At 42.6% G+C, this 23,584-nt stretch overlaps 2 protein-coding genes across 3 annotated transcripts in view; both read right to left on the reverse strand.

Moving 5' to 3' along the window:
- Nucleotides 1-17,894, reverse strand: part of LOC121558446 (complement C1q subcomponent subunit B) — a 28,582-nt gene extending 10,688 nt beyond the window's left edge. The window contains exons 1-4 of the mRNA XM_041871828.2: nucleotides 17,703-17,894; nucleotides 17,319-17,505; nucleotides 16,944-17,125; nucleotides 13,090-13,293 (exon numbers count right to left, since the gene is read on the reverse strand). Coding sequence (XP_041727762.1) covers nucleotides 13,090-13,293; nucleotides 16,944-17,125; nucleotides 17,319-17,505; nucleotides 17,703-17,705 — 576 coding nt within the window. The 5' untranslated portion in view covers nucleotides 17,706-17,894. The remainder of the gene's footprint in view (nucleotides 1-13,089; nucleotides 13,294-16,943; nucleotides 17,126-17,318; nucleotides 17,506-17,702) is intronic.
- A 5,226-nt stretch (nucleotides 17,895-23,120) lies between these two features.
- Nucleotides 23,121-23,584, reverse strand: part of LOC121558447 (complement C1q subcomponent subunit C) — a 5,906-nt gene continuing 5,442 nt past the window's right edge. For both annotated transcript variants that reach the window (XM_041871829.2, XM_045213509.1), the window contains exon 5: nucleotides 23,121-23,263. In XM_041871829.2, the coding sequence (XP_041727763.2) occupies nucleotides 23,129-23,263 (135 nt within the window). In that variant the 3' untranslated portion in view covers nucleotides 23,121-23,128. The remainder of the gene's footprint in view (nucleotides 23,264-23,584) is intronic.

A 23,584-nucleotide genomic window follows, 5' to 3' on the forward strand; every position in this document is an offset into this window, starting at 1 on the left:
ACTACCCTGTCCCACAGCTCAACTTACCCTGTCCCTCAGCTCAACTTACCCTGTCCCTCAGCTCAACTTACCCTGTCCCTCAGCTCAACTTACCCTGTCCCTCAGCTCAACTTACCCTGTCCCTCAGCTCAACTTACCCTGTCCCTCAGCTCAACTTACCCTGTCCCTCAGCTCAACTTACCCTGTCCCTCAGCTCAACTTACCCTGTCCCTCAGCTCAACTTACCCTGTCCCTCAGCTCAACTTACCCTGTCCCACAGCTCAACTTACCCTGTCCCTCAGCTCAACTTACCCTGTCCCTCAGCTCAACTTACCCTGTCCCTCAGCTCAACTTACCCTGTCCCTCAGCTCAACTTACCCTGTCCCTCAGCTCAACTTACCCTGTCCCTCAGCTCAACTTACCTGTCCCTCAGCTCAACTTACCCTGTCCCTCAGCTCAACTTACCCTGTCCCTCAGCTCAACTTACCCTGTCCCTCAGCTCAACTTACCCTGTCCCTCAGCTCAACTTACCCTGTCCCTCAGCTCAACTTACCCTGTCCCTCAGCTCAACTTACCCTGTCCCTCAGCTCAACTTACCCTGTCCCTCAGCTCAACTTACCCTGTCCCTCAGCTCCAACTTACCCTGTCCCTCAGCTCAACTTACCCTGTCCCTCAGCTCAACTTACCCTGTCCCTCAGCTCAACTTACCCTGTCCCTCAGCTCAACTTACCCTGTCCCTCAGCTCAACTTACCCTGTCCCTCAGCTCAACTTACCCTGTCCCTCAGCTCAACTTACCCTGTCCCTCAGCTCAACTTACCCTGTCCCTCAGCTCAACTTACCCTGTCCCTCAGCTCAACTTACCCTGTCCCTCAGCTCAACTTACCCTGTCCCTCAGCTCAACTTACCCTGTCCCTCAGCTCAACTTACCCTGTCCCTCAGCTCAACTTACCCTGTCCCTCAGCTCAACTTACCCTGTCCCTCAGCTCAACTTACCCTGTCCCTCAGCTCAACTTACCCTGTCCCTCAGCTCAACTTACCCTGTCCCTCAGCTCAACTTACCCTGTCCCTCAGCTCAACTTACCCTGTCCCTCAGCTCAACTTACCCTGTCCCTCAGCTCAACTTACCCTGTCCCTCAGCTCAACTTACCCTGTCCCTCAGCTCAACTTACCCTGTCCCTCAGCTCAACTTACCCTGTCCCTCAGCTCAACTTACCCTGTCCCTCAGCTCAACTTACCCTGTCCATCAGCTCAACTTACCCTGTCCCACAGCTCAACTTACCCTGTCCCTCAGCTCAACTTACCCTGTCCCTCAGCTCAACTTACCCTGTCCCTCAGCTCAACTTACCCTGTCCCTCAGCTCAACTTACCCTGTCCCTCAGCTCAACTTACCCTGTCCCTCAGCTCAACTTACCCTGTCCCACAGCTTAACTTACCCTGTCCCTCAGCTCAACTTACCCTGTCCCTCAGCTCAACTTACCCTGTCCCTCAGCTCAACTTACCCTGTCCCTCAGCTCAACTTACCCTGTCCCTCAGCTCAACTTACCCTGTCCCTCAGCTCAACTTACCCTGTCCCACAGCTCAACTTACCCTGTCCCACAGCTCAACTTACCCTGTCCCTCAGCTCAACTTACCCTGTCCCTCAGCTCAACTTACCCTGTCCCTCAGCTCAACTTACCCTGTCCCTCAGCTCAACTTACCCTGTCCCTCAGCTCAACTTACCCTGTCCCTCAGCTCAACTTACCCTGTCCCTCAGCTCAACTTACCCTGTCCCTCAGCTCAACTTACCCTGTCCCTCAGCTCAACTTACCCTGTCCCTCAGCTCAACTTATCCTGTCCCTCAGCTCAACTTACCCTGTCCCTCAGCTCAACTTACCCTGTCCCTCAGCTCAACTTACCCTGTCCCTCAGCTCAACTTACCCTGTCCCTCAGCTCAACTTACCCCTGTCCCACAGCTCAACTTACCCTGTCCCTCAGCTCAACTTACCCTGTCCCTCAGCTCAACTTATCCTGTCCATCAGCTCAACTTACCCTGTCCCTCAGCTCAACTTACCCTGTCCCACAGCTCAACTTACCCTGTCCCTCAGCTCAACTTACCCTGTCCCTCAGCTCAACTTACCCTGTCCCACAGCTCAACTTACCCTGTCCCTCAGCTCAACTTATCCTGTCCCACAGCTCAACTTACCCTGTCCCACAGCTCAACTTACCCTGTCCCTCAGCTCAACTTACCCTGTCCCTCAGCTCAACTTACCCTGTCCCACAGCTCAACTTACCCTGTCCCACAGCTCAACTTACCCTGTCCCTCAGCTCAACTTACCCTGTCCCACAGCTTAACTTACCCTGTCCCACAGCTTAACTTACCCCATACCTGGGGTAAGTTGTGCCAAGAGCCCACTTTTTTGGGGGGAACTAACTATGTTTTCAAAACTGTAATGTTTACATGAATTATAATTATTTCCAGGGATACACATCAGAGTGGACAGCAGCTACATAGACATCAGAGTGGACAGCAGCTACATAGACATCAGAGTGGACAGCAGCTACATAGACATCAGAGTGGACAGCAGCTACATAGACATCAGAGTGGACAGCAGCTACATAGACATCATCAGAGTGGACAGCAGCTACATAGACATCAGAGTGGACAGCAGCTACATAGACATCAGAGTGGACAACAGCTACATAGACATCAGAGTGGACAGCAGCTACATAGACATCATCAGAGTGGACAGCAGCTACATAGACATCAGAGTGGACAGCAGCTACATAGACATCAGAGTGGACAGCAGCTACATAGACATCAGAGTGGACAGCAGCTACATAGACATCAGAGTGGACAGCAGCTACATAGACATCAGAGTGGACAGCAGCTACATAGACATCAGAGTGGACAGCAGCTACATAGACATCATCAGAGTGGACAGCAGCTACATAGACATCATCAGAGTGGACAGCAGCTACATAGACATCATCAGAGTGGACAGCAGCTACATAGACATCAGAGTGGACAGCAGCTACATAGACATCAGAGTGGACAGCAGCTACATAGACATCAGAGTGGACAGCAGCTACATAGACATCAGAGTGGACAGCAGCTACATAGACATCAGAGTGGACAGCAGCTACATAGACATCATCAGAGTGGACAGCAGCTACATAGACATCAGAGTGGACAGCAGCTACATAGACATCAGAGTGGACAGCAGCTACATAGACATCAGAGTGGACAGCAGCTACATAGACATCAGAGTGGACAGCAGCTACATAGACATCAGAGTGGACAGCAGCTACATAGACATCAGAGTGGACAGCAGCTACATAGACATCAGAGTGGACAGCAGCTACATATACATCATCAGAGTGGACAGCAGCTACATAGACATCAGAGTGGACAGCAGCTACATAGACATCAGAGTGGACAGCAGCTACATAGACATCAGAGTGGACAACAGCTACATAGACATCAGAGTGGACAGCAGCTACATAGACATCAGAGTGGACAGCAGCTACATAGACATCAGAGTGGACAGCAGCTACATAGACATCAGAGTGGACAGCAGCTACATAGACATCATCAGAGTGGACAGCAGCTACATAGACATCAGAGTGGACAGCAGCTACATAGACATCATCAGAGTGGACAGCAGCTACATAGACATCAGAGTGGACAGCAGCTACATAGACATCAGAGTGGACAGCAGCTACATAGACACATCAGAGTGGACAGCAGCTACATAGACATCAGAGTGGACAGCAGCTACATAGACATCAGAGTGGACAGCAGCTACATAGACATCAGAGTGGACAGCAGCTACATAGACATCAGAGTGGACAGCAGCTACATAGACATCAGAGAGGAGAGCAGCTACATAGACATCAGAGTGGACAGCAGCTACATAGACATCAGAGTGGACAGCAGCTACATAGACATCAGAGTGGACAGCAGCTACATAGACATCATCAGAGTGGACAGCAGCTACATAGACATCAGAGTGGACAGCAGCTACATAGACATCAGAGTGGACAGCAGCTACATAGACATCAGAGTGGACAGCAGCTACATAGACATCATCAGAGTGGACATCAGCTATATAGACATCAGAGTGGACAGCAGCTACATAGACATCATCAGAGTGGACAGCAGCTACATAGACATCATCAGAGTGGACAGCAGCTACATAGACATCAGAGTGGACAGCAGCTACATAGACATCATCAGAGTGGACAGCAGCTACATAGACATCAGAGTGGACAGCAGCTACATAGACATCAGAGTGGACAGCAGCTACATAGACATCAGAGTGGACAGCAGCTACATAGACATCAGAGTGGACAACAGCTACATAGACATCAGAGTGGACAGCAGCTACATAGACATCATCAGAGTGGACAGCAGCTACATAGACACATCAGAGTGGACAGCAGCTACATAGAACATCAGAGTGGACAGCAGCTACATAGACATCAGAGTGGACAGCAGCTACATAGACATCAGAGTGGACAGCAGCTACATAGACATCAGAGTGGACAGCAGCTACATAGACATCAGAGTGGACAGCAGCTACATAGACATCAGAGTGGACAGCAGCTACATAGACATCAGAGAGGAGAGCAGCTACATAGACATCAGAGTGGACAGCAGCTACATAGACATCAGAGTGGACAGCAGCTACATAGACATCAGAGTGGACAGCAGCTACATAGACATCAGAGTGGACAGCAGCTACATAGACATCAGAGTGGACAACACTAGAGTGGACAGCAGCTATATAGGCAGCAATGTAATAAAGTAATGACTTTTCAAATAAATTACGGATCAAACCAGCCTTCTGACCTCACAGTGGACGCTCTGAGAGTGAAACGCTATGAATTTACGAACAGATAATCTGACAATGCTCTGAATTTACGAACAGATAATCTGACAACGCTCTGAATTTACGAACAGACAATCTGACAACTGTAGTGTATTAAGATTATGACTTTGTTAATGTTTTTAAGTGGAACCTGAGAGGATGTTTATTTAGTGTCAGAGGGAATTGTTTTAGTGTGACGCCACATAGGACAGAGAAGTCTGTGTGTTGTAGACAGGGGATTGGACAGTAGAGGGAGCCACCCATATCTTGGGAAAAATTATAAGTACTGGGTTTAAACGAAGAACATTAGAGCGGACATTGTAATTTGGAGGACACTGCTCTCCGGGTGATCATGACATCCGTAAACTTATGCTGAAATCTTGTGATATGAATAAAACTTATGATCAAAGTTCAGTATAAGTGGACTCCTTTGTTTAACAGCAATGATTAGCAACATTGACTCGACACTACAAAATGGCACCCCAGATGGGACCGGTCTGCGTCTCTCCTTTGTTCCATTCATGGGCGCCGAGCTGACTCTCGTTCCGAAGTCATGGCCAGATAAGGGTGAGTTTCCTCACCACTTTGGGCATTTGTTAGTTCGGAGGCTATTTAACTGTGCGCTGGGGAGATGTACCGTGTAAAGTACTTGTGTGTGCTGTTGTGGCTGTTATTGCTGTGGACTATGGGTCTGGCCTAACCATTCTAAATTTGTTTGCACTGGTAGACAGCGCAAAAGGGGGGAGAGTGTCTATAGGGTGTCTATAGAGATATTTTGCTTGAATAGGAATTCAAGAACAATCGATTGAAGGAATAAGGCCAAGGTATACGTATACAAATTAGGACATTGCGGATCTGGAAAAGACCTCTAAACCAGGCGACCTCTATGGTGGGCCGAAAATCCTGATAACGCGTTCGGTGTGATTAGGTGAGTCCTGGGGACTGGAGACTGTGGTATATACATTCTATTGCAAGTTACCGCTCAGCTGGTGTTTGACGAAGCATTTGTTTGATGTGACCGCTCATAGAATATCCATAACTCGCGGCAGCATAAAGTTAGGGACAAAGGAAAATGAATTTTACGGCGCAATGTAGGTTACATTGCTACATGCTACATGCCAAATGTTACATACATGCTAATGCTAAATGCTAATGCTAATTATGCTACATGCTACATGCTAACATGTGACCTTAGAGGGCCATTGAGATGGAATAAAGCCTCTTAAATTATGTTTGTGTGTGTAGAATTTAAGTTCTATGCTTTGTGAGCTCTGTTAAATGTTGTTTGGCTATGAGGAGAAAACGGAGTTACAGCGGGACTGTTAACTTCCTGTTTGGCTTGGGGAGAGAGCTGCTTGAGGGCTCCGTCCACGCTGAAATCGTATTGGTGAATGAACTGCGCATGCGTGTGATTTTATGACTTTAGAGGTACGTAGGGAGAATGTGCCACTGCCTACACTGGGTGCTGGAAGACGCAGACTCAGAAGCAGACAGAGAGAGATTTGAACACGAATGGAATGTTCTAGTTGTTACATAGGCGGTTGCTTAATGATTAAGCTATTTGTTGAGATCTATTGAATTGATAAATGAGAGAGATATGTTGACGGATTAAAAAATAAAATAAAAATAATTAAATAAATAAAATAAAAAATGTTATTGAGCTATCTATAATTATTCCTGAGTTAATTCTTAGAGCGAATGTGACTGGAGGAATATTGAATGGTTGAAGTAGCTCAGTGACTGCATAAACTGCTAAATTCTTGTCTGTTTCTTTGTTCTTTTGTCATATGAGAGACGAGAGGGAGGAGAGAGAGAGACAGGAAGTGCTGACGTGTACATCACGCGACAGGTGTGACGCGACAGAGGATCGAGTCAAAATCAGGCCAGTGCTGTTTTGTTTACAAAAAAAACTTCCCCTACAGGATATTTGATGTTATGACAATTTGACAAAGACTTGGCAAAAGACTGATCAATTAAAAATTGCATTTTGGAGTTGCTGTGCATGAGTTGGTTTGATTAGAGTTCTGTTGGAAATCGAGTACTGACATTATTCTGTAAATTTAAGATAATTGGGTGCTTACTAAGCAATGGGGTTTATGAGTACTGTAGTGTTGCTGGATTATAGGTATTATACATACTTTTCCTGATTGAAGATGGTAAGATAGCCACTAATTGATAAATTAGTAAAATAGGAAATAGAAATAAAAAATATTTTTGATTATTCGTACATTTATTGTTTAATTGTTTAATAAAAAATAAAATATTTTTTTTTACTTTTGAATATTCATATTTTTTATTGATTAATTTTAATTTTTTTAGAAGAAAAAAAATAAATAAAAAACTGTTTATATTAAAAATTAAAAGGAGGACACTATAAGCTATATATTCTAAAGTAATAAAAATAATTCACATTAAAGGAATATAAAAGAGTTGTTACAATGGGGAAAAAGGATATCAGGACTATGAAGGTAATTACACCTGTTGATATAGTACAAAATAGCAATACCATTAACTAAGGTATTGCTAGGTTATCAGGCAAATGGAACAAACGTTGGCCTGACATTGAACAACCATGGCCAGTGGAAGGGACTCTTAACCCTGACATCATCAACATCATGAAAGTGCTTCTGTCAATTCATAAGGAAGATCAAAAGAAAGGAAAAAAAAGGGAACAACGTAAAGAAAAGACACAAAGAGAGCTGGGTGTTCTTAAGCTGTTTGAAGATGAAGAATAAAAACTGATGAAAGATACCAACGATAAGAGAAACAAAGGTATAGAGAAAATGCTAAAGGAAGAGAAGGCGACAGAAAAACTAATGGCAGAAGTCAGTATACCTTTCTCACATACGGATTTAGCAAAAAGACCCCCACCTTATGAGAGAGAAGTAGAGCTTAAGGACGTCTATCCTCAGCTTCCGGTGATCATCCAGGAGGGTGATTATTGCATCAGAGATGAAGATGAACGAATAATAGAGAGAGGACAAGCAGAAACGACCATAAAAATGAATCCAAACTCCAGAAGTAAGAAAAAACCGAGATGTCTGGAAACTAAGAGAAGAATGAGGTTCGGAAAGATGAAGACAAAGATGAAGACTTGGAGATTAAAGGTGCTTCATATTCAAGAGGGTTTTATCCAACAATGATTAGCAAAGAAGAAATAGAAAGAGATATAGACCGATGCGTATCATGTCTGGATAAAGCGAATAATTTAGAAGAGACAAAGAGAACTGGAGGAACAACTCAAGAAGCTGAAGATACAGAAGAGAAGAAGAAACTGCTGAGAAAAGGATCCCAAGAATTGGAGGAGAAGAATACATTGAGGCCACTAGTAAGAAGATGATGGAAGATGATATTTCGAGGACAGAACTTAGAATATAACCTTTTGAAGAATACTGATATGTCAACAACAAGAAAGAACAGGACCAAGAAACTCTCAGAAAACTCAATCAAATACAACTGGTGGAGAATAGGAAGGAGAAGAGAAGCTTTGGTTATGAAGAATCAGGGTGAACCAAATCAACAATCACTGCTACAGCTTCAACAGGACCAGTTCCAATCGCAATTGTACCAGCCACAACAAGTGGTATAAGTTGTTCCATATCCATAGATAGTTTCTGGAAAGAGGGAATTTCTGAGGAAGATAAAGGAGCAAGTGAAGATCAACTGTAGGACAGGTGAACCCTTAAAGGAGCAAGGATTCTAGAGTGCCTAGAAGATCCGAAGGGGGGTGTCAGCTGATAGCACCAATTAGGGAGAAAAAATATCTAACAATTGAAGTGAAAACAAAGGACGAGGAGAGGTGATAGTGGAAAAGCTTTTATCTGTGTTGAGCCTAAAGAGGTTAAACATCTCACTATGTAAAATGAACTAATTAGGATAGGGATTTGAGGGAGTAAAACAGCTGATTACTCTTAAGGAACCAATTGAGCTCTGCTATAAAAAATCTAAGAGAAATTAAAATACACATACTGGTATTAGAACATATACCTATTGCATTGTTGGGAAGAGATGCATTGTGTAAATTGAACTGTACAATAAGATGTACACTAGACGGCTGTCTGGTAGAAGATTTTAAAAGAGTAGGGTTTTTGGGAATCATATTTGCTTGAAAAGATAATGTCCTCCTTCCTATGACAATCTATTAGACTGCCTATTAGACAATCTGTCTGAAAAATAAAGTTAAAAGGGGTGACTGTTATTCTGGGTTACATTCCTACACCAAGAGGGGAAAGAGATTTCAAACCAGGCTAAAAGGTGTTTAATCGTTTGCCAAGTCTGTGTGTAAAGAAGTCAGAAGCAGGTGGGGACTTCCCGATCACATATTCTAAAAATTGGTGGTAAAGGCTTTTGTGAATAAATCAGTGGAAGAAGTTTTTTAAAAGTTAGGAGAAAATATTAGATTAAAAAAAGTTAGGAGAACTAGGGTTGAAGGAACTCTAGGACAGTAAGCTAAGTTTCAATGTTAGTTAGTAGTAAGAGAGAGAGAACTAGTGGTGATAGATGGAAATACAAGTAAGGAGTTAAAAGTCTTAGGGAGAATGGATGAAGTAACAACAAGGACATCAACACTTCAGCCTATTATAACAACAGTGAGAAGCAATTTAACTCTTTCAACATTGATAGTTATTAAAGCTATAAATATATCACATTTGATTACAAGGGAGCCAATAGCTCCAGCACCAATTTTAGAGGAATTTCATAGTCTGGGAAGCCTATCATTGGAGGATAAGTCTAAGAGAGAAGTGGGGATTTTTCCATGGTATGGTGTAAAATTTGGGAAGATCATATTGATAATATTAGCTGTACTTTGATTCCAGATAGTTCAGATAATATCACTAGTGTTATAGATGCATTGAAGAATATAAGGGATGCATTTGGTAGATCTGAAGGAGCTGGATGGTCAGCGAAGTCTTGGTTGCAAGATCAGTTAGGCCCAGTGGGAGCAGTGATGGTTCAGATTTTAATAGCAGCTTTGATAGCACTGTGTGTGATGTTTTTCTTTTGTAATTTGTTACTGACCTTTGAGAAAGCTATGATATTGAGATGGGTTGGAGTAGTGATGCCTGGAGACAACACTCAGATGCCGTTGTTGACTGTTACTGATCTGGATGAAGATGGACAAGTGGGACTGGATGGAGTATTGATGGATAATTATGATGGATTATTTGATCATTTTTCAAATGTTTTTCAATATTAGTGGGATTTTAGTATGTTGTTATGAATCAAAGGGGGGAAATAGGATAATGTGATTCATATATCATTTATATATCATTTTTTATATTCTTAGTTGATATTGATGTTTTAATTTGAATGTGTTGTTTTGCAAAAGATACTGTTTGGTCTTTTCTTTTCTTCCAGAAGCATTTGGGGGAATATGTAGAGATTGAAATACTCAAACAGGGACAATATGAAAGGAGAATATGAAGGGACTGGAGGAAGTGGAACAAGGAAGGTGTGGAAATGTTCCAATTCCATCATTGAAGATGCATTGGAAGTCGACACTGCTGAGGAGATGAAGTGTAGTGGACCAGTGTCTGCAATGAAATATAGACATATTTGCATGTGTAATACATAATTTGTGTCATATTCTTAGGTATTAATTTTTGTAGAATGATATTTGATGTTATTGGATACATGTGGGGATCTTAGATGTTTTTGTTTATTTCGTGGAAGCTTAGGGACATGGAGTTTAGGCAGGGATAGAGATAATCCACCGTAGGGTCCGATGGGTCGACCAGCCTTAGTGTGGAAATTTTTTGGATAGTATTTTGTTTGATGGGGCTTTCATGTGTATTTAATTGCATCATAGTTTCAAATGCATTGATAAAGATTTATGAATTGATCTGGAGTACCTAGGTGGTTGCCTGGGGCAGAGGGGCCGTGAGAGAATTTTACTGTCTTGATTGATGGATGGATATTTGGAAAGAAGGCTGCCAGACAGGTTTTTCGCTCTCATACTCCATAAAGATTTGTTCATATTTCATAGTAATGTATTCACACTTCATAAAGATTTGTTCATATTTCATAGTAATGTATTCACACTCCATAAAGATGTGTTCATATTTCATAGTAATGTATTCACACTTCATAAAGATTTGTTCATATTTCATAGAAAGGTATTTACACTCCAGAGAAAAATGTGTTTTTGGTTTATTGTTAAAGATACTCAATAAGATAAATTGTTACTTGTCATAATCCTATTCTGTTTGTTTTTGAGACTTTTAGTTAGTCTCGAAGGGGGGAATGTAGTGTATTAAGATTATGACTTTGTTAATGTTTTTAAGTGGAACCTGAGAGGATGTTTATTTAGTGTCAGAGGGAATTGTTTTAGTGTGACGCCACATAGGACAGAGAAGTCTGTGTATATCAATGACGTCGCTCTTGCTGCTGGTGACTCTCAGATCCACCTCTATGCAGACGACACCATTTTGTATACATCTGGCCCTTCATTGGACACTGTGTTAACAAACCTCCAAACGAGCTTCAATGCCATACAACACTCCTTCAGTAGCCTCCAACTGCTCTTAAACACTAGTAAAACTAAATGCATGCTCTTCAACCGAACGCTGCTTGCACCCGCCCACCTGACTAGAATCACTACTCTCGACGGGTCTGACCTAGAGTATGTGGACAACTACAAATATCTAGGTGTCTGGTTAGACCGTAAACTCTCCTTCCAGACTCACATTAAGAATCTCCAATCCAAAGTTAAATCTAGAATCGGTTTCCTATTTCGCAATAAAGCCTCCTTCACTCATGCTGCCAAACATGCCCTCGTAAAACTGACTATCCTACCGATCCTTGACTTCGGCGATGTCATTTACAAAATAGCCTCCAACACTCTACTCAGCAAATTAGATGTAGTCTATCACAGTGCCATCCGTTTTGTCTCCAAAGCCCCATATACTACCCACCACTGTGACCTGTACGCTCTTGTTGGCTGGTCCTCACTACATATTCGTCGCCAAACCCACTGGCTCCAGGCCATCTATAAATCACTGCTAGGCAAATCCCCGCCTTATCTTAGCTCATTGGTCACCATAGCAACACCCACCCGTAGTCTGCGCTCCAGCAGGTATATCTCACAGGTCATCCCCAAAGCCAACACCTCCTTTGGCCGCCATTCCTTCCAGTTCTCTGCTGCCAATGACTGGAACAAATTGCAAAAATCTCTGAAGCTGGAGACACTTATCTCCCTCACTAACTTTAAGCATCAGTTGTCAGAGCACCTTACCGATCACTGCACCTGTACACAGCCCATCTGAAATTAGCCCGCCCAACTACCTCATCCCTATATTGTTATTTATTTTGCTCATTTGTACCCCAGTATCTCTATTTGCACATCATCTCTTGCACATCTATCATTCCAGTGTTAATACTAATTATAATTATTTTGCACTATAGCCTATTTATTGCCTTACCTCCATAACTTGCTACATTTGCACACACTGTATATATATTTATTTCTGTTGTATTTTTGACTTTGTTTTGTTTTACCCCATATGTAACTCTGTGTTGTTGTTTTTATCGCACTGCTTTGCTTTATCTTGGCCAGGTCGCAGTTGTAAATGAGAACTTGTTCTCAACTGGTTTACCTGGTTAAATAAAGGTGAAATAAAAACATTTTTTAAGTCTGTGTGTTGTAGACAGGGGATTGGACAGTAGAGGGAGCCACCCATATCTTGGGAAAATTATAAGTACTGGGTTTAAACGAAGAAGAGCAGAGCAGACATTGTAATTTGGAGGACACTGCTCTCCGGGTGATCATGACATCCGTAAACTTATGCTGAAATCTTGTGATATGAATAAAACTTATGATCAAAGTTCAGTATAAGCGGACTCCTTTGTTTAACAGCAATGATTAGCAACATTGACTCGACACTACACAACGCTCTGAATTTACGAACAGGGAATCTGACAACGCTCTGAATTTACGAACAGACAATCTGACAACGCTCTGAATTTGCGCACTCTGGCACTCCAGATTGACTTTACGAACACACCCGAAAATCGTAAAACGTCTAGCTAGTCATTTGTTACGCTAACAATATAGCAAGAGGTTGCATAGCAACAGCATCAACTTCCGGTAGACAGGCGAAGCGCTAGTACGCTCAACTGAAAGGATACCGTTCGTTTACAGTATACTAAAATGAACTAATAGTATGTAGTATAGACTCATTAAGTATGTAGTCTACAGTATGTTAGTATGGTATTTGAACACAGCTTATGTCTCCTGTTAGATTAAATAATCAAACAAACCTTAGTCTCTGTCCCCTTCTTCAGGCTGAGACAGACCAGGCTCTTAGCCGACACATGGTAGGTAAAGAAGTACATGCCAGGAATGGAACACTTGAACACCCCTTCACTCAGCGAAACGCCTTGCAGGCTAGGGTTAAGGCCCGACACGATTGGTCCGTCGAAACGCATGGGCGTGTTCTTGGGAGGCGGCTGAATGGTGTTCCTCTGATGGAGAGAGGGAGGGACAGCGAGAGAGAGGAGAAACATTCATAGAGCACCACAGTATGAGTCATAATACCCATAAAACCTAGCGGTCAAACAGGGAGATGGTTCCAATCGTTTTTTCCCATAGGGGATTTTTGATAACCATGTAAATCTCTCTCGGACAAGGTGACTTGTATCAATATATTCGCCTGTATTTACCCCCCAGAAATGAAATGCCAATTAGCTGCTAATAAAGAACTACATGCCATGATGATCTGGACGAGAAGACGAGACTGCCGAATCGAGGCAAGAATCTCTGGATTAACTATCTAATGTTAACTAAATGTAGTAATGAATAAATAGGCTATATTTCTTTAAATGGACAATTCTGTGACCTATCTTGGGCAAATTTTTTATTGACACAATCCCTGTTAGCAAAGGTGTTAGCTAGAGATGACGTGCAGGAGCTTGCAGGGATTTGTAGTTTTGCATGATGTCTACTTTGATGCTAATTAGCATTTTTGAATCTGAGAGTAAATAGAGTCGAATATATTGATAAAAGTCACCTTGTCCTAAAGAGATTTACACGGTTATCAAAACGTCACGCCAGGGTAAACCTACATGAAACACAGCCCTTATTTGAAGTGTTTCTAAAATCCCTTATGGGAAAAATGAATGGTGGAAAAACGATTGTAACCATTTCCCTGTTTGACCGCTGGATGAAGAGGTGTTGTTGTTTACCTTGTATTATAGGAGGAAGAGGTGTTGTTGTTTACCTTGTATTATAGGATGAAGAGGTGTTGTTGTTTACCTTGTATTATAGGAGGAAGAGGTGTTGTTGTTTACCTTGTATTATAGGAGGAAGAGGTGTTGTTGTTTACCTTGTATTATAGGAGGAAGAGGTGTTGTTGTTTACCTTGTATTATAGGATGAAGAGGTGTTGTTGTTTACCTTGTATTATAGGAGGAAGAGGTGTTGTTGTTTACCTTGTATTATAGGATGAAGAGGTGTTGTTGTTTACCTTGTATTATAGGAGGAAGAGGTGTTGTTGTTTACCTTGTATTATAGGAGGAAGAGGTGTTGTTTACCTAGTATTATAGGAGGAAGAGGTGTTGTTGTTTACCTAGTATTATAGGAGGAAGAGGTGTTGTTGTTTACCTAGTATTATAGGAGGAAGAGGTGTTGTTGTTTACGTTGTATTATAGGAGGAAGAGGTGTTGTTGTTTACCTAGTATTATAGGAGGAAGAGGTGTTGTTGTTTACCTAGTATTATAGGAGGAAGTGGTGTTGTTTACCTATTATTATAGGAGGAAGAGGTGTTGTTGTTTACCTTGTATTATATGATGAAGAGGTGTTGTTGTTTACCTAGTATTATAGGAGGAAGAGGTGTTGTTTACCTAGTATTATAGGAGGAAGAGGTGTTGTTGTTTACCTAGTATTATAGGAGGAAGAGGTGTTGTTGTTTACCTAGTATTATAGGAGGAAGAGGTGTTGTTGTTTACGTTGTATTATAGGAGGAAGAGGTGTTGTTGTTTACCTAGTATTATAGGAGGAAGAGGTGTTGTTGTTTACCTAGTATTATAGGAGGAAGTGGTGTTGTTTACCTATTATTATAGGAGGAAGAGGTGTTGTTGTTTACCTTGTATTATATGATGAAGAGGTGTTGTTGTTTACCTAGTATTATAGGAGGAAGAGGTGTTGTTGTTTACCTAGTATTATAGGAGGAAGAGGTGTTGTTGTTTACCTAGTATTATAGGATGAAGAGGTGTTGTTGTTTACCTTGTATTATAGGATGAAGAGGTGTTGTTGTTTACCTTGTTTTATAGGATGAAGAGGTGTTGTTGTTTACCTAGTATTATAGGAGGAAGAGGTGTTGTTGTTTACCTTGTATTATAGGAGGAAGAGGTGTTGTTTACCTAGTATTATAGGAGGAAGAGGTGTTGTTTACCTTGTATTATAGGATGAAGAGGTGTTGTTGTTTACCTTGTATTATAGGATGAATAGGTGTTGTTGTTTACCTTGTATTATAGGATGAAGAGGTGTTGTTGTTTACCTAGTATTATAGGATGAAGAGGTGTTGTTGTTTACCTTGTATTATAGGAGGAAGAGGTGTTGTTGTTTACCTAGTATTATAGGAGGAAGAGGTGTTGTTTACCTAGTATTATAGGAGGAAGAGGTGTTGTTGTTTACCTAGTATTATAGGAGGAAGAGGTGTTGTTGTTTACCTAGTATTATAGGATGAAGAGGTGTTGTTGTTTACCTTGTATTATAGGATGAAGAGGTGTTGTTGTTTACCTTGTATTATAGGAGGAAGAGGTGTTGTTGTTTACCTTGTATTATAGGAGGAAGAGGTGTTGTTTACCTAGTATTATAGGAGGAAGAGGTGTTGTTGTTTACCTTGTATTATAGGATGAAGAGGTGTTGTTGTTTACCTTGTATTATAGGATGAAGAGGTGTTGTTGTTTACCTTGTATTATGGGATGAAGAGGTGTTGTTGTTTACCTTGTATTATAGGATGAAGAGGTGTTGTTGTTTACCTAGTATTATAGGAGGAAGAGGTGTTGTTGTTTACCTAGTATTATAGGAGGAAGAGGTGTTGTTGTTTACCTTGTATTATAGGAGGAAGAGGTGTTGTTGTTTACCTTGTATTATAGGATGAAGAGGTGTTGTTGTTTACCTTGTATTATGGGATGAAGAGGTGTTGTTGTTTACCTTGTATTATAGGAGGAAGAGGTGTTGTTGTTTACCTTGTATTATAGGAGGAAGAGGTGTTGTTTACCTAGTATTATAGGAGGAAGAGGTGTTGTTGTTTACCTTTTATTATAGGAGGAAGAGGTGTTGTTGTTTACCTTGTATTATGGGATGAAGAGGTGTTGTTGTTTACCTTGTATTATAGGATGAAGAGGTGTTGTTGTTTACCTAGTATTATAGGAGGAAGAGGTGTTGTTGTTTACCTAGTATTATAGGAGGAAGAGGTGGTGTTGTTTAACTTGTATTATAGGAGGAAGAGGTGTTGTTTACCTTGTATTATAGGAGGAAGAGGTGTTGTTGTTTACCTTGTATTATAGGATGAAGAGGTGTTGTTGTTTACCTAGTATTATAGGATGAAGAGGTGTTGTTGTTTACCTTGTATTATAGGATGAAGAGGTGTTGTTGTTTACCTTGTATTATAGGATGAAGAGGTGTTGTTGTTTACCTAGTATTATAGGAGGAAGAGGTGTTGTTGTTTACCTTGTATTATAGGAGGAAGAGGTGTTGTTTACCTAGTATTATAGGAGGAAGAGGTGTTGTTGTTTACCTTGTATTATAGGATGAAGAGGTGTTGTTGTTTATCTTGTATTATAGGAGGAAGAGGTGTTGTTGTTTACCTAGTATTATAGGAGGAAGAGGTGTTGTTTACCTAGTATTATAGGAGGAAGAGGTGTTGTTGTTTACCTAGTATTATAGGATGAAGAGGTGTTGTTTACCTAGTATTATAGGAGGAAGAGGTGTTGTTGTTTACCTAGTATTATAGGAGGAAGAGGTGTTGTTTACCTAGTATTATAGGAGGAAGAGGTGTTGTTGTTTACCTTGTATTATAGGATGAAGAGGTGTTGTTGTTTACCTTGTATTATAGGATGAAGAGGTGTTGTTGTTTACCTAGTATTATAGGAGGAAGAGGTGTTGTTTACCTTGTAGGAGAAGAAGGAGGTGACAGCGCTGTTGACCCCAGAGGGACTGCCTTTCTCCCCGGGGAGGCCAGCGGGTCCTTTGGGTCCAAGCTGACCGGGGTCCCCCTGAAGACCTGACCGTCCTGGAGGACCTGATTCACCTGGCTCCCCCTTCAGGCCCTTCCCTCCCCAAACAGACTCACCTGCACAGGCAACACAGACTGCTCATTACAGGCCATAACAGGATAGCTTAGTGTCTATGTTACACAGGCCATAACAGCATAGCTTAGTGTCTATGTTACACAGATCACTCAGAGAGAATTATTACAGGCCATAACAGGATAGCTTAGTGACTATGTTACACAGGCCATAACAGCATAGCTTAGTGTGTGTTACCTGGGTCTCCCTTCCCTCCCTTGAGTCCGTCTTTACCGTTGGCTCCGTGAGCCCCTGGTATCCCAGGTAATCCGGGGTAACCAAGGTGTGCGTTACAGCTGGGCTCCATGGCAACAAAGGTTGCAAGGGAGGTCAGGATGCTGCACACCATCACAGCAGCAGTACCCCACCTCAACCACCAGGTGGCCTTACACACACACACACACACTGCATTATGTTGTGTCAGACTCAACCCCAGTTGGAACCAGAACAGATCAGAACAACACTACTACTGTTAGAATTGCTGGGCTATCAGATTACATACAGTGTGCAGTTGGCCACCCTGTGCTTCATGAATACAAGTCATTACTGTTAGCTTGATAGTTATCCTTCTCATTAACATACCATCTGATATGTGCCGTCGTCTGGCAGCCTCTGGGAGGGTCTGTAGTTTTCAGATGTCTGTGGGCTTCTTAGAGGCTCCAAGAGTGTCAGTCTTTCTCAAGACAACGACAGACAGACAGACAGACTGATGAACGGAGAGAGAGAGAGATGACCGGTGAGACTGATAAACAGATAGACTGATGGAGGGAGAGAGAGAGAGACACTGAGAGAAGCTCAGCTGAAAGAGGAAGAGGAGAGTCACATAGAACACTAAATGATCACAACAAAGCTTTCCCATAATTAACACCCCTCCCCCCAGTCGTTCTGTCTCTCTCAGCACTCTCTGACTTCCTGGTTCCTCTTCCCTCTTACTGGACTGAGAACAGGGAAGAGCTCCTGAGGTCAGAGTGTTTATAGGTCCAAAATGGCACCCCATTCCGTATTGAGTGCACTACTTTAGACCAGGGCCCATAGAGCTCTAGGGAATAGGGTGCCATTGGGAACACACACTTTGTGTTCTGACTACTGTGCTGTTATGGAGATGTTGTTTATAGTTTCACTATTACCTGCTTCCTCTTGTAATGCTGCTGCTGTTGTGACAAAGAACCCTCTGACCTGTCGTCTCCGACTGACCCTTTGAAGACAGGAACTCTGACCTGCCGTCTCAGACTGACCCTCTGAAGACAGGAACTCTGACCTGCCGTCTCCGACTGACCCTTTGAAGACAGGAACTCTGACCTGCCGTCTCCGACTGACCCTTTGAAGACAGGAACTCTGACCTGCCGTCTCAGACTGACCCTCTGAAGACAGGAACTCTGACCTGCCGTCTCCGACTGACCCTTTGAAGACAGGAACTCTGACCTGCCGTCTCAGACTGACCCTCTGAAGACAGGAACTCTGACCTGCCGTCTCCGACTGACCCTTTGAAGACAGGAACTCTGACCTGTCGTCTCAGACTGACCCTCTGAAGACAGGAACTCTGACCTGCCGTCTCCGACTGACCCTTTGAAGACAGGAACTCTGACCTGCTGTCTCAGACTGACCCTTTGGATCAGAGTCACCTTCGTCAAGACTCAAAGTTACCCCCCTAGTCCTCCTAACCCTAACCCTAGTCCTCCTCTTCCTCCTCTTCCTCCTGCTCACCCTCCTCTTCCTCCTGGTCCCTCCTCCTCCTCTTCCTCCTCTTCCTCCTGCTCACCCTCCTCTTCCTCCTGGTCCCTCCTCCTCTTCCTCCTCTTCTCCTGATCATCCTCCTCTTCCTCGTCTTCCTCCTGATCATCCTCCTCTTCCTCCTGATCCTCCTCCTCTTCCTCCTCACCCTCCTCCTCCTCCTGGTCCCTCCTCCTCCTCTTCCTCCTCTTCCTCCTGCTCCTCCTCACCCTCTTCCTCCTCCTCAATTCAAACGTTATAGTCCTTCAGGGAAGTCTATTGTTCAGCCAGGAGTCCGATCCTCTAAACCCAGTGGAGAACCGTGAAAGAGAACACCTTCAATTCTCTACTGCTTGACTTCCTGCACCTTTAATAGAATATTACTTTCAAAAGTTCCAACACCTAAATATAAACAATACCAAAATGAGTTTAACTGGCACCTGTTCCAGTCCAAGTGAAAAGCAGAGTTTAGGGGAGATTGGGGTTAGTTGAGTCTAAGGGTTAGTTGAGTCTAAGGGTTAGTTGAGTCTAAGGGTTAGTTGAGTCTAAGGGTTAGTTGAGCCACCCCTATTTTCTAGGACATAAACAAAATTATTAATTTGACCAAATATTTAGGAAGAGGTCATCATTTCATGGAAGGAAGAAGTCTAGGGTTTCTGGGATAATAGTGTTGATATTTAGGAAGAGGTCATCATTTCATGGAAGGAAGAAGTCTAGGGTTTCTGGGATAATAGTGTTGATATTTAGGAAGAGGTCATCATTTCATGGAAGGAAGAAGTCTAGGGTTTCTGGGATAATAGTGTTGATATTTAGGAAGAGGTCATCATTTCATGGAGTCTGTGAAGGAAGAAACCACATGGAGTCCAAAAAACAGATTTTCACCAAGTCAAATGAATTTATTGTGTTAGAGGTTTCATGATGATTGTATCTAAACCAAAGTAGATTCAGGGTTTGAGTTTTAGTGAGGTCAGATTTCAGATTTTTATTTATTTAGTTGAAGCACATTTACTGAATTTCTATACAATTAAAAAAACATTCAAATGCTATTTGGAGAATACTTAACCAGCATGGCTACCACAGCATTCTGCAGCGATACGCCATCCCATCTGGTTTGGGCTTAGTGGGACTATCATTTGTTTTTCAACAGGACAATGACCCAACACACCTCCAGACTGTGTAAGGGCTATTTGACCAAGAAGGAGAGTGATGGAGTGCTGCATCAGATGACCTGGCCTCCACAATCCCCCGACCTCGACCCAATTGAGATGGTTTGAGATGAGTTGGACCGCAGAGTGAAGGAAAAGCAGCCAACAAGTGCTCAGCATATGTGGGAACTCCTTCAAGACTGTTGGAAAAGCATTCCAGGTGAATCCGGTTGAGAGAATGTCAAGAGTGTGCAAAGCTGTCATCAAGGCAAAGGGTGTATATTTGAAGAATCTAAAATCTAAAATCTATTTTGATTTGTTTAACACTTTTTGGGTTACTACATGATTCCATATGTGTTATTTCATAGTGTTGATGTCTTCACTATTATTCTACAATGTAGAAAATAGTCAAAATAAAGAAAAACCCTTGAATGAGTAGGTGTCCAAACTTTTGACTGGTAGTGTATATATTTTCTCAAATTACATAGCGTTTGCATTCCTAGGCATTACTAATCAAGCTCCGAACCACAAACAGACATCAATGAAGAACACAGATGATCGTATTATCACATTCACATGAATTATTTGAATATTACTTATGATTCTGTATTAATATCAGTGATGTAGTGGTGAGAAGGTTGGTCATGGATAAGACGAACAACCACTGATATAAATGAAAACGTAGGACATTTTTAGAATTGTATTTTTTTTGCATGTTGATTGCATTTTAATGTCGGACATATCTTATTTTGTTTAAGTTCCTAACTTGTTTGATAAGATTATTCAAGATTTTCTCAGGCGACCCCATTTGGAGCCCCGACACCAAGTTAGGGAACCACTGTACTAACATCTCTCTCTCTCTGTGTCTCCTCTGATTCCTCCTGCCTCAGCCTCACCACTGAGCACCACATCACTGTCTGTCTCAGTAGCCTACTGTCTGTCTCAGTAGCCTACTGTCTGTAAAACAAAGTTATTAAGAGAAATTAGCAGCGTATATTTTGCTCCTGCTAAAGTAGACTCTGTTTAACGTTAGCTTCTAACTTCATCCTTCTAGCTGGTTAAGTGATACTAGCCAGAGGCCTTCAACGTTGGTTAGTGCTGTCTGGGATCCTTGGGATGTCCCTACCCTAAACCTAACCCCTACCTTCACCTTCACCCTAACCATAAACCTTACCTAACCCTTACAATTTTACATTTCTACTTCAATGGGACTTCCCAAGGATTCCAAATAGCATGTACCCTTCAACGTTATTGCAATAGAAGTCTCTGCCGGCAGCTAGCCACCTGACTGACTGACATATCTATAAGCGACTATTTACCAGTCGTGCACTCATTCTCTGAGTCGTATTTTATTTTATTTTTATTCGGCATCTCGTAAATACACCATCAGCAGCATCTCTCGTTTTGCTGACTTCGAAATTAGTGCACTACATAGGGAGGAAATTAGTGCACTACATAGGGAGGAAATTAGTGCACTACATAGGGAGGAAATTAGTGCACTACATAGGGAGGAAATTAGTGCACTACATAGGGAGGAAATTAGTGCACTACATAGGGAGGGTGCTATTCTCTGGTCTAAATTAGTGCACTACATAGGGAGGGTGCTATTCTCTGGTCTAAATTAGTGCACTACATAGGGAGGGTGCTATTCTCTGGTCTAAATTAGTGCACTACATAGGGAGGGTGCTATTCTCTGGTCTAAATTAGTGCACTACATAGGGAGGGTGCTATTCTCTGGTCTAAATTAGTGCACTACATAGGGAGGGTGCTATTCTCTGGTCTAAATTAGTGCACTACATAGGGAGGGTGCTATTTGAAATGCAGAATCATGGATTGCAGGGTTCGGGTCAATTCTATTTAAATTCCAGTCAATTCAGGAAGTACACTGAAATTACAACACCAATTCTCTTCAATGGTTTTCAATGAGGAAAGCTTCACATTTGGTTAACTTTCTGAATTGACTGGAATTGAAATGGAATTGACCCCAACCCTGATGGATTGACATGGCTTGGGTGTTTACAGTGAAGATAACAACAGTCACCATGGAGATGGTTACTGTTCAGCATAAAAACACAGTTGACCTTGATTCATTTAATAAAAATGCCTTTAAAGCGATGGATAATAACAGCACCAAAACTCATGAAGTTAAAACGCCTTTATTGATCAAAACAACAATCATAGAAGAAGAACATTATTTATTAATTAATTAATTGGATGGATGGATGGATGATGGATGGAGGATGGAGGATGGATGGATGGATGATGGATGGATGGATGGATGGATGGATGATGGATGGATGGATGGATGGATGGATGGATGGATGGATGGATGGATGGATGGATGGATGGATGATGGATGGATGGATGGATGGATGGATGGATGATGGATGATGGATAGATGGATGGATGGATGATGGATGGATGGATGGATGGATGGATGGATGGATGGATGGATGGATGGATGGATGGATGGAGGATGGATGATGGATGGATGATGGATGTATGATGGATGATGGATGGATGATGGATGGATGGATGATGGATGATGGATGATGGGTGATGGATGGCTGGATGGATGGATGGATGGATGGATGGATGGATGATGGATTGATGGATGATGGATGGATGGATGATGGATGGATGGAGGATGGATGATGGATGGATGATGGATGTATGATGGATGATGGATGGATGGATGATGGATGATGGATGATGGATGATGGATGATGGGTGATGGATGGATGGATGGATGGATGGATGGATGGAGAGAGAGAGAGAGAGAGAGAGAGAGAGAGAGAGAGAGAGAGAGAGAGAGAGAGAGAGAGAGAGAGAGAGAGAGAGAGAGAGAGAGAGAGAGAGAGAGAGATAGTGAGGGTAGAGCAGGAACCCAGAGAAGACACTGTTCCCTTCAGGTTAGTGAGGGTAGAGCAGGAAGCCAGAGAAGACACTGTTCCCTTCAGGTTAGTGAGGGTAGAGCAGGAAGCCAGAGAAGACACTGTTCCCTTCAGGTTAGTGAGGGTAGAGCAGGAAGCCAGAGAAGACACTGTTCCCTTCAGGTTAGTGAGGGTAGAGCAGGAACCCAGAGAAGACACTGTTCCCTTCAGGTTAGTGAGGGTAGAGCAGGAACCCAGAGAAGACACTGTTCCCTTCAGGTTAGTGAGGGTAGAGCAGGAAGCCAGAGAAGACACTGTTCCCTTCAGGTTTTCCCGTCATGCCGTTGTAATCGTTGGTCTCTAGCCACACCTCCTGATCCTTCCTCAGGTACGCAGCCAGACCCCCCGAACTCACCTGGAGAGGGGGAGGAGAGGGGAGGGTTAACAATGTGTGTTTCCATGTGTGTTATGCATGTGTATGTGTGTTTGTGGGTGTGTTATGCATGTGTATGTGTGTTTCCATGTGTGTTATGCATGTGTATGTGTGTTTGTGGGTGTGTTATGCATGTGTATGTGTCTTTGTGGGTGTGTTATGCATGTGTATGTGTGTTTGTGGGTGTGTTATGCATGTGTATGTGTGTTTGTGGGTGTGTTATGCATGTGTATGTGTGTCTGTGGGTGTGTTATGCATGTGTATGTGTGTTTGTGGGTGTGTTATGCATGTGTATGTGTGTCT

This window comes from Coregonus clupeaformis, unplaced genomic scaffold (genome assembly GCF_020615455.1).
Source record: "Coregonus clupeaformis isolate EN_2021a unplaced genomic scaffold, ASM2061545v1 scaf0117, whole genome shotgun sequence".
NCBI classification, from domain to species: domain Eukaryota; kingdom Metazoa; phylum Chordata; class Actinopteri; order Salmoniformes; family Salmonidae; genus Coregonus; species Coregonus clupeaformis.